We start from the raw sequence: 16,401 nt of genomic DNA on the forward strand, positions 1-16,401 counted from the left end.
ATAAATCAATAAAGAGATAAACGAGGCCTATAAGCATATAGAAGCATTTGATTAATCTATACCAAAAGCTTAAGTTGTGGAAGACGAGGAGAAGGCAAGATACTTTAATGAAATTAATAACTTATTGATGAGTTGGAGAAAACCCTGCATAGGAGGAGGTGGAAAAATAATAAAAGCATGATAATCTAGCCCAGGGTTCAGTGCCTCTTAAAATTGCAGTAAGACTTCAACACACTTGATATTTCTTTTGAAAACTACAGAAGTAAAACTTGGAGAAGGTATACAAGGAATAAATAAGGATGTGCACCTCTAAAAATGGTTTTCTTTGAAAATGCCACATTTACGTACACCTTCAAACTGCAGCCTCCTTCAGATCCATCCCCATCCTTCTTTACATCCCAAAAACCCTAATGTAAAAGGCATAGGGATGTTATGAGCAACACAGAATAAATAAGAAAATTTCAACATAACCAACAACAAGAACCCCGCTCTACCCAACACACACCCCTTCCTATAACAAAAAGAAATTAAGAATCCTAAAACATAAATATATTCACAATAATTGTGGTCAAAAGAAGAAATTGTTTGACGGTCTACAATTCTACTAGAAAGTATAATGTAACACTGGGGATTACAGTTAGAGCAGGCATCAGAATAGGCTTAGATGTGAAACACACACCAGCTAGGCAGAACTAGGATGACTTTGTCAAGAAAAAATGCTCAGTGCAAATAGCTGGCTAACTAGGAAATATTTGTTCTTCACTATAGATACTTCTTCCCATGGCTAAGCCCTGACTTTTATATTTATCTTCAAGCATCATATAAAAATTGGCAATTCTGTAAAATAGCTGCTTACTCAAGTTCCTTTTTGATAAGATTACTCGGTTAAATTTCAAAGAACTGACAAACTACAGTTACTGTCACAGGAATAATTCCCTCTGGAAGATCTTGCATGACAATCTAGTCACTTGACTTAACCTTCCACTTATAGTTTTTCATTTGGGACTTGATTCATTGAAGAACAAAGCAATGTACGAAACAATACTCGCAACATTTTTCTTTATCTCAATTCTCAATACAAAAAGGAACTTACGAGTAGCCAAAACTCTTAGCCTGCAGCATGTTACAAAACTCTCAACTGCCTTAGCGAACAGGCAACCATGGCTATTTATGCAGCCAATGGCAGTTACAAGGGACAACGAAACACTTGGCAGACGCTACTACAACATATCAAGCCGTCGACATCCCCAAGGACTACTACTGTTGAGCTACGTTTAAGGATCTTCAACAATCCTGCAACAGTTGAGACGGAGGTTATTTATTTATTTTTCGCAGCACCACCGCTTGGCAGTCATGCCACACTGCACAACTTCAGCCACAAACTCATAGCACAGTCTAAGTAAAATAGACTAAGTATTAAGCAACGTAAAGCACTCAACAATATATAGGAAACAAGTTCTCAACCTTTATTATTCTCTCAGAATTACAAAGGAACAATGCCACACGAATTTTCTAAGGCATCACAACACTCACTATCGTAGACAAATTCCAACAATACAAATATAAAGACTGCACAAGGCAATTACAAGCAATTACCACTGTCACACTAGGTAGCATGTCATTGGACATAGCCTGCATGCTTATCACATGACTCAACAAACTTTATCTAAACATTCTAATTACATATCTGAAAATCCCACTTGTAAAAACATTCAAATTTCAAATCTGCAACTGCCCCATGTGACAAGCACATGGGTAGTCTGGCCCCTTAGCCGAATTTGTCATGCTTCACACTTAGAATATTTTCAGCTTCCAACACTTGGAATATTTCAGCCTATTCTTGTCATGTCTTTCAGCCACAGCATTGCCTTGCCATGCCTGTGTCATGTCACTGCCTAGACCATGCCACTGTCTAGACCATGTCACTGCCCATGCCAATGTTTAGACCATGCCTTCACCCTGATCATGTCATCACCTAGGCCACGCCACTGCCTAGACCATGTCAGCGCCTATGCCAAGCCTATGCCACTACCTGCACGCATGCCCGCGCAGGTGCCATGCACCTGTCGCCACACATTGTGCACAAGGCTACCTTGCTGACACTCCAGCCCCTTGGTTAGCAGCATCTCATAGCCAACACAGCATCACATTGCTTGTCTTAGCCCGTATCAAGGCCAATGTGCACCCTGACATGGTATGTCGACCATCACGCCTTAGACTGGGGGTCTAACAATGCACCCCCACCATATGAACTCGACACCCTCGTCGAGGTTGTTTTGAGGTAGTCTTCAATCTGCTTGTCGAATTGCCATAAGTTTTGAGTCTTCTCCTATACCGCATCCTCTTTACTTTTTCCTTTCCATTGTATCGAAAATTCTGTCTTGGTATTCCTTTTGTTGTTTTCCACAACCCGATGATCAAGTATTTTCACCATTTTGGTTTTATACTACTTCGGATTCAAAGGAGGAGCCTTTTTGGCTTTGCCCGAGTCTTCAGCATCTTCATGATACCATTTTAGAAAACTAACATGGAAAGTAGGATGAATCTTCAACCTTTCCAGCAAATTCAACTTATAAGCGACTTCCCCAATATTCTCAACAACTTCGAACGGGCCAACATATCTTACAATTAATCCCCTATGCCTTCTTTTGCTCACAATCTGTTTCCAAATTTGTGGAGGGAGCTTAAGAAGCACTTTGTCTCCAACATTGAACTCCACCGCACGTCTATGCTGATCGGCATACTTCTTCATACATTTCTGGGCTTTCCTCAAGCTGTCTTGTGCCTTAACAAGCATGTCATGCTTGTCTTTTGCATACCTATAAGCAGCAGGACAAATGCCACGACTTTTCAGCATCACTACGTCAAGTGGTGCATAGGTTGCATGCCTAAGACAAGTTCGAATGGACTCTTCTCTGTTGCCGACGACCTGTGCAGATTATAGCAACACTGTGCCATATCCAACAAGTCTACCCAGTTATGTTGGCTTGCTGCCACAAAATGGCTCAAGTATTCTTCTAGCAAGTGATTGATTCTTCCAGCTTGGCCATCAGTTTGACGATGATTTGCTGTGGAAAACTTCAAGTCAGCCCCCATCATGCTGAACACAGTCTGTCAAAACCGACCTATGAACCGCACATCTCGATCACTCACAATGTCACTTGTAGCAACTTCAGACGAGCAAGTAACTAGTGCAGCAACAAAGGTAGCATATTTTGAAAACCTGTCCACCACCACCATTATAGAAGCATTCCCATCAACCTTTGGAAACCCAAAAATGAAGTTTATTTAGACAGACAACCATGGCCTTTCATGAATAGGTAGAGGCTGCAACAAACCTTCCTCTTTCATACACACGGATGACCAGAAATACACACAGGACAGCAAAGCTAGCATCGTTCAACACCCGGATGTCCAGCCCAAAGAGTATCATGCACCTCTTTCATCAAGTCTTTATGTAGTCCACTACCTTGAGGTACTATGATTGTCCCATCTTTCACTTGACCCATCCATTTGACATAGAGCGGATCGTTTGCAGCACAAAATTTGATTCTATCAAGAAAACCAATTTCAAGTGAAAAATAGAGTATATAGCAGCAAATACCTCTTTTCGACTTGGTGCATTAGCAGCTTGGTTGTGTTTTCCTAGTTTATGCTCCCAAATGAAGTCATCTTCAGCCAAGAATTCCTACCACCGTGCCTGTTTTGGACTTCACTTTTTTTGCGTCTTAAAGAAAGTGTTAGCAACATTGTCAGTCCTCACAATAAAACGAGTACCCAATAAGTACACTATCCAAGTCTGCAAGCAATGCACTACTGCCACCATTTCTTTTTCATGGTTCAAATACCGTCATTCTGCATCATCCCATTTTCGACTCTCAAAGGCCACAAAATGACCTTGCACCAACACAACCCCAACAGCTTTGTCTGATGCATAAGTATGCACTTCAAAAGGTAACTCAAAATCAGGCAGCTTCAAGATGGGTTCTAAAGCAATGGCTTTCTTCAATTTCTGAAATGTTGTATCACATTTTTCAGACCACACCCATTTGACATCTTTCTCCAACAAATCTGTCAATGCAGCCGCTTTCTTTGAGTAAGCAACCGCAATGAACCTGCGATAATAGTTAGCCAAACACAAAAACGACCTCAAGTCTTTGACCCCATTAGGAGTCTGTCATTCCACAATTGCTTGCACGTTTTTTGAATCCATTTTTACTTGGTTTTGACTAACCAAATGCCCAAGGAATTTCACTTCCTTCTAGGCAAATTCACAATTTTCACATAAAGTCTCTACTCTCTCAAACGAGATAATACCAACTTTAAGTGTTCCAAGTGCTCATCAAGAGAGCAACTATAAATGACAATGTCATCCAAATATACCACCAAAAAATCGTCTAAGTAATCAAATAAGCCTCGGCAATGTTGTGGCTAAAAGACATGACAAGAATAGGCTAAAATATTCTACGTGTGAAGCATGACAAATTCGGCTAAGGGGCAAAGCTGCCCATGCGTTTGTCACATGAGGCAGTTGCAAATTCGAAATTTGAATATTTTTACATGTGGGATTTTCAGATATGTAATAAGTTCTAGATAAAGTTTGTTGAGTCATGTGATAGGCATGCAGGCCATGTCCAATGACATGCTGCCAAGTGTGACAGTTGTAACTGTTTGTAGTTGCCTTGTGCAGTCTTTATATTTGTGTTGCTGGAATTTGTCTAAGGCTGAGAGTGTTGTGATGCCTTAGAAAATTCGTGTGGCATTGTTCCTTTGTAATTCTGAGAGAATAATAAAGGTTGGAAACTTGTTTCCTGTATATTATTGAGTGTTTTACATTGCTTAATACTTAGTCTATTTTACTTAGACTATGCTGTGAGTTTGTGCATCTCGTGTCACTGTGCACTTTGACACATACCCGTATTCAGATTGTACCACCAAGGATTAGGATAACCATATGCCAGGCATGCCTGTGCCAACATGCTCACTTTGGCGCCAACTGACAAGGCCTTGACACTTTTGCCATGCACATGTCTTGCTACACCCTCCTCGCACATGTCTAGAACTTGGCTCGGCACGAACCTTGCCTTCTTTTTCTTGATAATATCCCCTAGTCTGTCATGCCTTCCACAGGCACCTTGATGCAACCGCATTGCCAAGTATCAGCAAGAGCACTTGGCCCAAGAGGCCAAGACAACACTCACATTACGCACCCATGCAATTGCTTCCAAATCCAACCAAGTCAAATGTCAAGTGGCAACGGGACACTGTAGCCTATTCCATGTTTGAACATCTCGTTTAGGGGCCTAGCTCTCACCTTGGTTCTTTACATTTTAAACTATACCTCTAAACGCTAACCCCTCTTTGGGGATAAATTAACCTTATAGGTCAACTTAAACATTGAAATGCTTTCAATATTTTATCAAGAGCAGTTGGCATTGGGGTCTCAGCAAAACAGAACGGTGTGGACAACCAACAGCCACTCCCTGCCTTCCACATTCCATTCCCTGCCTTCCTCGACAAAAAGAACTAAAATAAATTACGTGAGAGAAGAGCAACAACTTAATCTATCCTTCCCACCAACAAATCAACCTCCAAACCTGCCTCCAAAAAAAAGATAACCCCTCTTCCTAGGTATGAGAGTCCTATAGCTGGGAGGACGAACCAATCGTGCTTGAATTATATGTAAAAAAAAACAGGGTCAACTCACATTTTCAAGTTTTAGATAGTATTTCAAATCTATAAATTTGATGTAGTATTCTCAAGAATTCACTGTACACTTAATAGGCTAATAGCAGCTATTGTAAGTTGAAAGTCACTACAAGGAGATTGGAATTCTAATGTTTGTGGAGATGAACCTGGCATGTAAGGGAGATAATAAACCAACAATGTTGATGGCATATCATTTCAGGCAAGATAAATTAACATAATTTACCAACACATACAGAAAGCTTATACTAAATTGATAATGACGTTGAACTAATAACATTAGTTGGTTCCCACCTTTTAGCAATCCTACCCATAAGGCGGATTTTTTATTGCAATAGATTAATAGAAGTGGATTATTTATCCGACCAAATAAAAAAAAGATTTTTGAATTGCCATGCGACCTCCTTAAATTAAATGTAAGATCACTTCTGACCTAGGCATGTATCTATTATTGTACTTGGTAAGAAGGAAAATGTTCTCCACAAAACAACATTTTCCTCAAGAAAATGTTTTCCTGTTTTTGGTTGATGGCTGAAAAATATTTACTTTTTGAATTATTTTGAGTATTAAAGATGGGTCTATGATTAAATGCAGGTTGGAAGTTCGGACAAGTAAGAAAGAGTAAGAGTCAAATAATTGTGAGGAAAATGTTTCCCACTCGTGAGTAATGGAAGTTGATTCATCCCTCCCCTATTAACAGAAGTTTTTCTTGGGAAAATTTTACACAAAGAGAGACACTCAGAAAATGATTTCTTTTTTTTGGTGTGTGTGAGGGAGGGAGGGAAGTAGAGAGAGAGGACAGCAAGAGGGCAAGGGACAGAGCGTATGAAGTAAGAGTGAATGAGAAAGAAGGGACACATATATTTATTTTATAACCGTAGTATTCGGGCCAGCTTGCGCACACCTCGATTAATCCCAGGGGTACCTACCATCTCCTCCCGGCACATTACCAGGTAACTCTATCCACCGAGGCTTAGATGTTACCCCGTAAACTAGCATGACCTGGGTCATAAGAAGGAAACAAAGGGCAGTTTTACACACCTAGAGATTAACATTTAAACCTATGGGGATAATAAACCAGTGATGTTAACGTCTACCTTTCAAATTTCCACTATGAGGTATCTCCTTGATACCAATATCTGTAATCAGTCATCTAACATGAGTTGAAAACCCCATAGCGATAAGGCAAGTGCAGTCTTGTAATAAATATTGATTAAGAACCAATAGTAGATAATTGCAAGTAGTACTATTATAACGAGAAATCAAACCCTTGTGAAAAGTAACACTCATACCTCCACTCGAAAATAGTCTGCAAAAGGAACATCACTGACTTCTTGTGATGACTCGATCACCAGGTGACTGAAATCAAAGTAGCATGTTAAAATAACATCACATATCAATATTAAATCAGCACACTAAACCCTGTTTATTTCTAAATGATAGAGAAAAATGAAGAGACCTAAAAGATCAAACTGTCTAGACATATGCAGGCACGGGATACATCTCTTCAGGAAGAAAATAGATTAATTATGCATCTAAAGAATCTACCAATTTGCAATTAAAAATATTTGCTTATCACAGGAGTGAAGTGAAATAGATCTTTCTTCTCTCTTGAAGCCATGCATGGAGGGGGGGGGGGGGATTTTGGAGGAGGATGGAGGTCCTAGATATATGCCATCGCCTTGAAATACTTAAATCTTTTTATGAACCAAATGACGGCATTTTCTAAACCGAGTTAGTTTATCATTCAAGCAACGACAACTGTTTTATTTGAAGGTTACTTAATTCATTGGAATATCCTAGAGAACTTTAAAAATCAATGAATTTCAATCAACTACTTGTACCAAAGAAAAAGGAAAAGAACCAATCAGCTATGCCTCAATCCAAACAAAATGGTATGAATCCTCCATATCTATTCTACTCCATTCAGGTCAGGACCATTTCATTCCAATGCCTAATTATTTGTTTTTCAAGCCAAATTAGAGGTTCTCTAATCAGGAAAAGCAAAACAATACGAATTAGGCGATTTGAAAAAACAAAAAAAACAAAGCAAAAGAGCAACCCATCACTTGAGTAACGCAATATTTGTGTTTGGTCTTCCCCTTGAACCTGTAAAAGGGGAAAGAAAAGATGGAAACCAGATAGCGAGGAGTTCAACTAAAGAAGAACAGGTTTGAAAGGAAGTAAGATAAGGTGAGAAGACATATTGGAAACCATGTAAGAAGCTCCAAGCATGGGAGAAGAAACTGTGATGAGCACAGAAGCAATATCAGAAAGAAGTTGTTTTACCCCTCTATTCTCTGAATAGGGCATGTCAATGGCCATTTAGGAAGAGGCCAAAAATGCTCCTTCATTGATCTGTAGGTCATCAATAAGGAAAACACCCTGATCATGAACAATATTAAAAGAAACTGGGAAGTTGATGAAGCTCCATGGCCCTTAGATTTTTGGTTTTCTGTTGGGGCGAGGGTTGAGAGCAAAAGTGGACCCGGAAGTATGAGAGAGAGAGAAGGGTTTTCTAGATTGCTCAGTAAATTCCATGGATCATCACATAAGCTAGTTGAGTAAGCAAAAACATACAACTTGAAGAACGTCTTGATGCAAATTTGACACTAAAATAAGTTAGCAAATTGATCACTGCTTTGAATATAATACCAAGTGAGTCCACACATAAGCATGTGAATCACATTTGGCCCTAAAAAGTATTTCTACAAAGACTCCATATGAAGCCACAATTAAGTGGCTTTTGCTCATGCTATTCACACTTGCAGGATTTATCTATGAGAAGCATAAGCTTCCACAAATATAATTCTGTATATGGCCCTATTAGCAAAGGTCAATCCATGACACGAGGAATCTGGAAGAACAAAAAAAGGCTTACCTGTTTCTGTAACAACGATACTTTTGAACCTCATGGCAGCCACTAAATTTTGCACCTAATCAAACCATACATTAGTCATATATAAATATATCTTAAACCAATTTGAGAAATTCCATGTCATATAGAGGTATGGTCACACCTAAATAGATTTTAATAGGATGCTGAAACGATATATTACGAGTGTGCCCAAATTCTTCATGAGGACGCCACGGTGTACACTTAAAATCTGAAAAAACAACCGCAAGTTTAGGTGAGAAACTGCATAATGACTTATTAGTTCATTATGATCCATTGCTTCTGAATCTAACATAATGTGTTGAAATATATCTGCTTCATCAAAATCCATGAATAATGTCACCTTTATCACCACATTTTCTACGGAATGACTCCTGGAAAGCAACACTGTCATCTGAAATGAAGAGTTCAAAGAGCTTTTCAACAGTAACCTGCACCAAAAAGATCAAGTTAAACTCACGGTCTAATTGGAGTCATTACACAGCCATCACACAGAAAACTAGGGATTCAGAACAAATAAAAGACCTTGGGAAAAGATAAAAGTTATATTACCGGAAACTTTGCCTCCGCAACAAGTGTAAAGCATTCAGGGACTGCGTGAACGAGAAAAAAGTTAACCTAAATTTTTAACTGAATATAGAATAGAGTTTCAAACAAAGAAAAAGATGGAAAAGAACAAGGAAAGCTTCGCTGGTAGAATCCAAGAAACAGTTGTTTAAGCCTTTAAACTCTTTAGGACCTGATGGATACAAGAACCAAAAAGAATCTTGATTCTGGATAAAGGTACTCATCTGCCTACTAAAACTTGAGCATTAACCTGTACTGAACTCTAAGAACAGACACCCACCCCTTAAGATAAAACCACACGGCATCTGTCTAGTACTAGGGAAGCAAACCTGCTCGTAGGTCCTAGTAAATGTCTCTTCATTCTCCAAAATAAAAAATAGCAAATCTCTCACATTGTGACGACTATGTCCACTGTCCAGTACCATTATTGCAAACAGAGGCACAGAAATAGGATAACAAAACCAGACCAAAGAGAGGGTACTATATATTATCTAGGACTAGGAAAAGAGGAAGAGGAAAAGGCAGCACCTTCCACTTGAAGGTTCTAAATGAACAGAGTAACTTAAGAGCTTCATTGCTCGTATCTTTTTCCTTGCACATTTGAGAAAGTTGCATCAGACTTAGCTTTGTGCATTGCATTTTAACTTTAATTCCGTTTCATGAATTAGACTAGTCACAATGCACTTCTCCGTATTTATGCAGAAGCAAAATGTGAGGGTAAGGCAACACGAGCACATACTTTTGTCACAGAGGAGAGCAGATAATTCCAACATGTCATTCATTTATGAATAAGCATAGTTTCCTTAAATAGCAGCAGTTATAGTAATCAATTTAATGGAAAAAGCTGCTGAACACAATTGAAGAGTAACAAAGCACATAAGAAAACCCAAAGAACATTTGACTGACCCCTAGGTGCATCGGAATCCTCCAGCTTCAAACCAGAGGACGTTCCAGATGATGAACAATCAGTTTTTTGAACAATAACCGCTTCTTCTTCAACATTGTCCTGCACTCCTGAAGGGTTTGATGCAATTTCAAATTCACCATTCATTAATGTCTTTGAGTCATCTTGTACCATATTGTCCTTATTCCTGGTCACATGTATAAACAGACTGAAATAACTCCAAAAAGGGCAGTTGATTCTTAACTTGACTCTAGATACCTTCCGACGGATTTCGCCCCCTCCATAGTCTGCCTGAAACTATCTGCTCCTTCTACTATTCCATTATCTAGGATGTTCAGATCAGATTTTGGCTCCTGACATCAACGCAAAGTTCAAAATACTTAGAAAAGCACCATTGTCAAGAAACAATTTTTTCATTGAATTGAAGCAGATATACCTCAAAAGATGAATATGAGAAGAATCCTCAAACTTCTCTTTGCGAAAAAAAAAAAAAAAAAAGTGACTAGAAGAAGAAACCAGGAAGCATCTGCTATGCCATTATGGTAAGGAAACAATCTAAGAGAGATAAAGCCAATGCTCTCACTACCAACTCTAAAATATGCCAGTGAAGCATAAACATGGCACATGACCCGAATATCTGAGACCTTGCCCGTGCAACTTAGCCAGGAATACCACCATCGCAATGATTAAGCCAAATGCCTCCACATCAGACTCCAGATTATATGTGCTTGGTTGGGAATCAAGGGGGGGTAACTATTCTTAGTACCATAACAACAATGTTGGCAAAGAAGGGCCCGACTGGATTCATCCATTTTAGTATCAGGTGTTTTCATTCAAAAATGCAAGTCATGGATAAGATTTTCAAGAAAAAAGTGCCCCTTCAGGAAACTGCTTAGATTTTGGTTGTATATCGTGTTTCATTTCCACAAAGAAGAACATCTTTAAAGCCATTTGCAAAGTCTAAATCCTTATGTCTAAATCCATACCATTAGTTTAGCTGAAATATCACCATGATTCCGCATTGATGATAACCAAAAGGAAATTGAAGGAAATAAATCGAAAAGGCAAAGTGGAAACAAGAAATAGAGATTCAACTTGGAATATTCAATCTAATAATATCCTTACACTGCAACAGCAGCCTTCTTTTCGAATTTATATGACTGAAAAAGTAATGTTCTCACACTTATCTCCAGAATCAAAAGTAGCAAGTACCAATACAAGGTTTCAAGTAAGTGGTAAATAACTCTATGTCGGGTAACACAAGGAATAACTGACATCATGATTATTGACTAACCAAAATAGTGCAAACAACGTATTTATAAGTTGCAAGCAGTAAGCAAAATGAGGGAGGAGGGGGGATGCTTCATATTGCAACATAACTATGCATGTTATAAATGGCCAAGCTAAGTGAGTTACAACACACCAGATCCGCAGACTCTTTAGCTGCACCATTGTGTTGTAGCCAACCATCATTGATAAGCTTATAAGCTTCATCTCGAGACAGGAAGGATGTAAAAAAGTACTGCATTTACAGAAAGCATGTCAACACTTTTCCACATAAGTATTGATCTGAAAGGAGGAGAACAGGCATATAGCATGATAACATAGCATCACAGATCCAGGAATCACCTTCTTTCCTCCGGCTACTATTTCTATTGCCGTCGGGAATATGGCCGCAGCTTTAGCTCTTCGTACAGCCGTAATCTCATGAAAAGGAATTATTCTCTGGCAGATGAACATGATAATTAGGTGTGCATCAAGGTAAAAATGAAAAAGAGAAACAATAGGACATAAACTAACATCATGGATCATGTGGTATAAAGTCTTGGTAAAAATGTCAAATAGAGCTTATTAGTCAGTCTTAGAGCTTAAAACCCACAGCTATATGATGAGTACAGAAAAATAAATCCTTTACACACATTCAGTAAGACCTCATGATAGTGTACCCTTGTATTGCCAACAACAGCAGGGACGATGTCATGGGTCAAGTCCAGAATATGTCAACAGCACGTAAGCAGGAAAGCAACACAAAAAATATAAAATGGATATATATTTATGGATCCCATTTTGAAGAACAAATAAAGGGGGAAATACAGAGGAAGATAGAGGAAAGAGAGAGTCCCTTGTTCAAAAATCCATCACCTTCAATTCACGAGATCTTCTCATGAAGCAAAATGCTAAGAGAAACTACTAATACAGCATCCCACTATGAGCATTTTTTATAACTTTCATTCCATACGACCTCCCACCAACATATGAGGGGATATCATGCCCCTTGCCTAAGTCCTCCTCTATATACTGTTATATCAGCACAAACATGTGAACCAAACCTTTTTTAGTGTTACGTGGAATCTTCACTTCTTTGAAGCATCCATTTCAAATGGCTGTTCATAAGTACCTTACGCAAATCCAATCTTCACATCTAGTTATAAATATACAGACCCTTCCTGCTCTTTCAACCATGAATCACGAGGAGGCTTTCATTTGAAATTCAATCAAGAAGGGCCCCAAAAACAAATCCAAAAAATATAAATATGCATTTTCCTTCTCACACGCACATGCATTCTCTCTCCTGACCTCGTGATGTCTTACATATTGCATTAATAACAATTCCAAAATAGTTGCATAATGGGAACTGATAAATCTCAGCTACATTTGTGTAAACATATGATGAACACCCATCAGCAGTGAAACCCTAACCCAATCAACTAAAGGCTTTATGAAAGGTCAACCAATTAAAAAAACCGAAACAACAAACCTTTGTCTCAAAGCCAAAGAGGTTGGAATAGAAGCAAATACTATGGCCAAAGAGGTACATATGACCCTGCAACAACAGTACAACATTAACATACTCACAACAGTATGTAAACCAAGTTAGAAAGAAAGAAAAAAGATGTTACATGTAAGAAATAAGATGAGGGTCGTACAAGAAGCAACAAGTTCAACTATAAATGCTTAAACCATTTTTCCTAATGTGTATGGGATGTAAAATATCATCAGTTAGAAGTTACCTGAAGTAGAAAACTCTCTTGCAGGGCACAATTAAAATCTTGAACCAGGACCTGTGAAGAATATAAGGGAGATCAGACATAACTGTATGGAATTGAGGCGTGGTTGTTGTATCAGAACATACACATAAAATATCTCTTAGCATGTAGATCTGAAAGCTTATTCAATCACATGAAAAAAGATGCAAAAGTATATTCTTTACATAGATGAGATAGAGTGTACATCAGACATGCTCAACCACTTGGACAAGTGAAGAGATGTATCCTAGAAATTAGAAAAGGTCTAAAAATACATCTATTCCTAGTCTGAAACATGGCATGAAGATTAAATGCACAACAAATGAACTTGACAAAGGACGCATATGGATGCCCACAAAAGTATAACTTGGACACGCGAAGGTTAAGTACCTTTTTGAGTGAACAGTTCAAGATAATATTTTTCCCAATAAGCACTAGGACACATTCACTTAATTGAACAAACCTAGTATTTTCTTAACATTGTAGAACATATCAAACAGAAACATACCCCGTTAAAGCCTCAACACCGAATAAGTTTGGGTCAGCCATAGGAATCCTTTGTATCCATTCTGCTTTAGAGGTCTGATCATAGTTAGACTAACTCTGCATTAATATATATAGGCCATCAACCTATCACAACCCTCCTCCTTTAATCCAACTTTAGACCAAATATGTTAGCCATAACCAGAGAAGTTTATATTCCATAACCGCCCAAAAACTAATAAGTGAATCTGGGCTCTAGTCTGTCTTTTTTTTGTTGGGCCTCAAACAAGATTTGGTAATTAGAAGTGCTGATACTCCTAAAGAGATTAAAAACACCAAGTAAAAAAGAACAAATGCATCCCTTAGTGAATCACACTACAGCATACATAACCATAAAGTAAACTACGACAATTTGATGTCCAGGAAATTCATAAGAAACAAATTTAAAGAAAAGATTGAGAATCCCTCAAAATTACAAGCACGGTATAGCTTATTTAGGAAATAAGCCAACAACAAGAACATGCCCAGTGTAATCTCACAAGGTGGGATCTGAGGAGGGTAGTGTGCACACAGAACTTACCCCTACAAGGTAGATAGGTCGTTTCCAAGCACGGTATAGCTTATTTAGGAAATAAGTCAACAACAAGAACGTGCCCAGTGTAATCTCACAAGGTTGGGGTCTGAGGAGGGTAGTGTGTACGCAAAACTTACCCCTACAAGGTAGATAGGTCGTTTCCAATCATTGGCGGAGCCAAGATTTGAGGTTTGGGGGTTTAAAATTTTAAGACAGAACAACAACTTCAAGCTAATATATAATAACCGTCAAACTGACATACGAGTACAGATACATAATGTATATTTAACAAAAACAGTCCCTGATGTGCAGGTTTATTGCTTCCTTAGAAGGTAGACAAATTAATGCAGAAAGTGGGGGTCAAACTCGCATCTCAGACAAGGAAAGCTTTTACATGATACGGCCCGCCACTGAGCTGTCCAACAATTTTGTATGTGGGTTCGCGTTATTTATATATTTGTTGAAATTTCCAATACAAATACAGAGTTTACGTCAAAGTTACTGTGTTCGGCCGAACCCCCACATTATGCTGTAGCTCCGCCTCTGTTTCCAATAGACTCTCAGCTCAAGTAAAAGCATTACAAAGCAATTCGGAAAAAAAAAAAAAAACGGGAGTGAAGAATCCAAGACAAAATGGCAAAGAAAGCATGACAAAGCACACTTTAAAAAAATGGAACTTTCACTACCACCAAGTAATACCACAATCAAAGAGCTAGAAACAGTAAATAGTCATGGAAATGGAATAACAAGAAACAGAAACTCCCAGAGTCATATTTAGAAAACAAAACCAGTTCAAGAAATTAAGCATATAAGAGAACTTCACTCACTTCATCAGATGGTAGACGAAAAAGCTGTCGATACTCTTCACTCTTCATAGCCAGCTGATTCTGTCATAAAGTCAAACCACAAGAAAGAAATTGTTTAGACATAGTCAATACTATAAAACTCTTTAAAAAGTGAAAGAGTAAAACAACACAATCCGACAAGAAATTTTCTCTAAAGCTTCACCCATAAAGTTCATTAAAAATTGCAAAAAATACACTAAAATTGCATTGAATTCATAATTCGGTGTTCAAATTCTATGTCAAATAGAATATCAATTGCGTTATATTCATAACTCACAATGAAGTAGTAACCTGAGCTTCAGTCAAATCATCCAACAACCACAACAAGGAAATTGATTAATCATAGTCATCAGTAGTAGAAAACTCTTGGAAAAAGTAAAAGAGCTCTTTGCTTGCATGCAACAAAATCAGAGAAGAAATTCACAACTCGGACTTCAAATGCAATGTCAAAATTGAACAAATCAAAATAGAAAAAGTTGCTGATACTCTTCACTCTTCATAGCTAGCTGATTCTGTCACAAAGTCGAATCATCCAATTGTTTTAACATAGTCAATAGTATAAAACACGTGAAAAAGGGTAAAATAGTTCTTCGTTTGCGTTTGCATGCAACAAAATCAGACAATAATTTTTTCTCTAAAGCATTGATCACCAACAAAATCCAACAGAAATTGCAAAAGATACACTAAAATAGCATTAAATTCATAATTTAGACTTCAAAATTGTAATAGTAACCTGAGCTTCAGATGATCGGGAAGGGCTAGATGTCGAAGAAGAGAGAAGATCAATGGAAGAGCGGCGATCGGGAGGAGCATCACTATCAGAGGCGAGGTCGAGGCTGCGCCGGGAAGTAGAAGGTGAGAGATGCATATGTTGCAGCGGCGGAGGCGACGGCGTCATGATTTTCTCCGGCACAGCGGCGGCAGCCATGGTAGTTGAGAAAATTAAATTAACAAAGAGTCATCTATTCAGCGAATAAAAAAGTGTAAAACGGCTCCCATTTTGGACGTGTCGGTTACACAGCGTCGTCGTTTTGTTGGAACGTAACTTTACCGGATTTTTTGATAAAGAGAAGCAGACGTGGACTGATTTTGGTTTTATTTTGATGTGCCGACTTTTTGACTTTTTGCGGGCTTTCTTAATTACTACGGGACTAAGGGTCATCGCTATTATGAGTTAGGTATATGAAATTATTAAATTGAAGTTAAGTATGATTAGTATGACAAAAGCACTTTGGTAAAGTATATATCAAGAATTATTTGAAATACGAAAAGTATATAATGAAAAGTAAATGATTAGTGTGAGAAATGTATTTAGTAAAGTACACATCAATGATGGTTGAAAATAATTATATAATAAAAAACATTTAGTAAAGTATGTATTAAGAAATTGTTGAAATTAA

General features: G+C 38.1%; 1 protein-coding gene and 1 long non-coding RNA gene across 4 annotated transcripts in view; both read right to left on the reverse strand.

The window, feature by feature from the left end:
- LOC107860680 (protein VASCULAR ASSOCIATED DEATH 1, chloroplastic) overlaps window positions 1-16,103 on the reverse strand; it is a 25,375-nt gene extending 9,272 nt beyond the window's left edge. The window contains exons 1-14 of one of the 2 annotated variants that reach the window (XM_047394322.1): window positions 15,735-16,103; window positions 14,984-15,043; window positions 13,085-13,135; window positions 12,832-12,897; window positions 11,703-11,798; window positions 11,497-11,595; window positions 10,332-10,426; window positions 10,076-10,260; window positions 9,155-9,195; window positions 8,946-9,033; window positions 8,727-8,813; window positions 8,588-8,642; window positions 6,999-7,065; window positions 308-407 (exon numbers count right to left, since the gene is read on the reverse strand). In XM_047394322.1, the coding sequence (XP_047250278.1) occupies window positions 308-407; window positions 6,999-7,065; window positions 8,588-8,642; window positions 8,727-8,813; window positions 8,946-9,033; window positions 9,155-9,195; window positions 10,076-10,260; window positions 10,332-10,426; window positions 11,497-11,595; window positions 11,703-11,798; window positions 12,832-12,897; window positions 13,085-13,135; window positions 14,984-15,043; window positions 15,735-15,929 (1,285 nt within the window). In that variant the 5' untranslated portion in view covers window positions 15,930-16,103. The remainder of the gene's footprint in view (window positions 1-307; window positions 408-6,998; window positions 7,066-8,587; window positions 8,643-8,726; window positions 8,814-8,945; window positions 9,034-9,154; window positions 9,196-10,075; window positions 10,261-10,331; window positions 10,427-11,496; window positions 11,596-11,702; window positions 11,799-12,831; window positions 12,898-13,084; window positions 13,136-14,983; window positions 15,044-15,734) is intronic. The other variant, XM_047394323.1, reaches the window with a different exon arrangement.
- Window positions 1,444-6,992, reverse strand: LOC124886375. Of its 2 annotated transcripts, none has more exons than XR_007043461.1 (2): window positions 3,339-6,992; window positions 1,444-3,223 (listed from the first exon to the last, which is right to left on the reverse strand). It is a non-coding gene; the product is annotated as an uncharacterized LOC124886375 (long non-coding RNA). The 2 variants fall into 2 exon arrangements; XR_007043460.1 differs by having other exon boundaries at window positions 1,444-3,261.
- Window positions 16,104-16,401: the final 298 nt, after the last annotated feature.

This window comes from Capsicum annuum, chromosome 8 (genome assembly GCF_002878395.1).
Source record: "Capsicum annuum cultivar UCD-10X-F1 chromosome 8, UCD10Xv1.1, whole genome shotgun sequence".
Taxonomy (NCBI): Eukaryota; Viridiplantae; Streptophyta; class Magnoliopsida; order Solanales; family Solanaceae; genus Capsicum; species Capsicum annuum.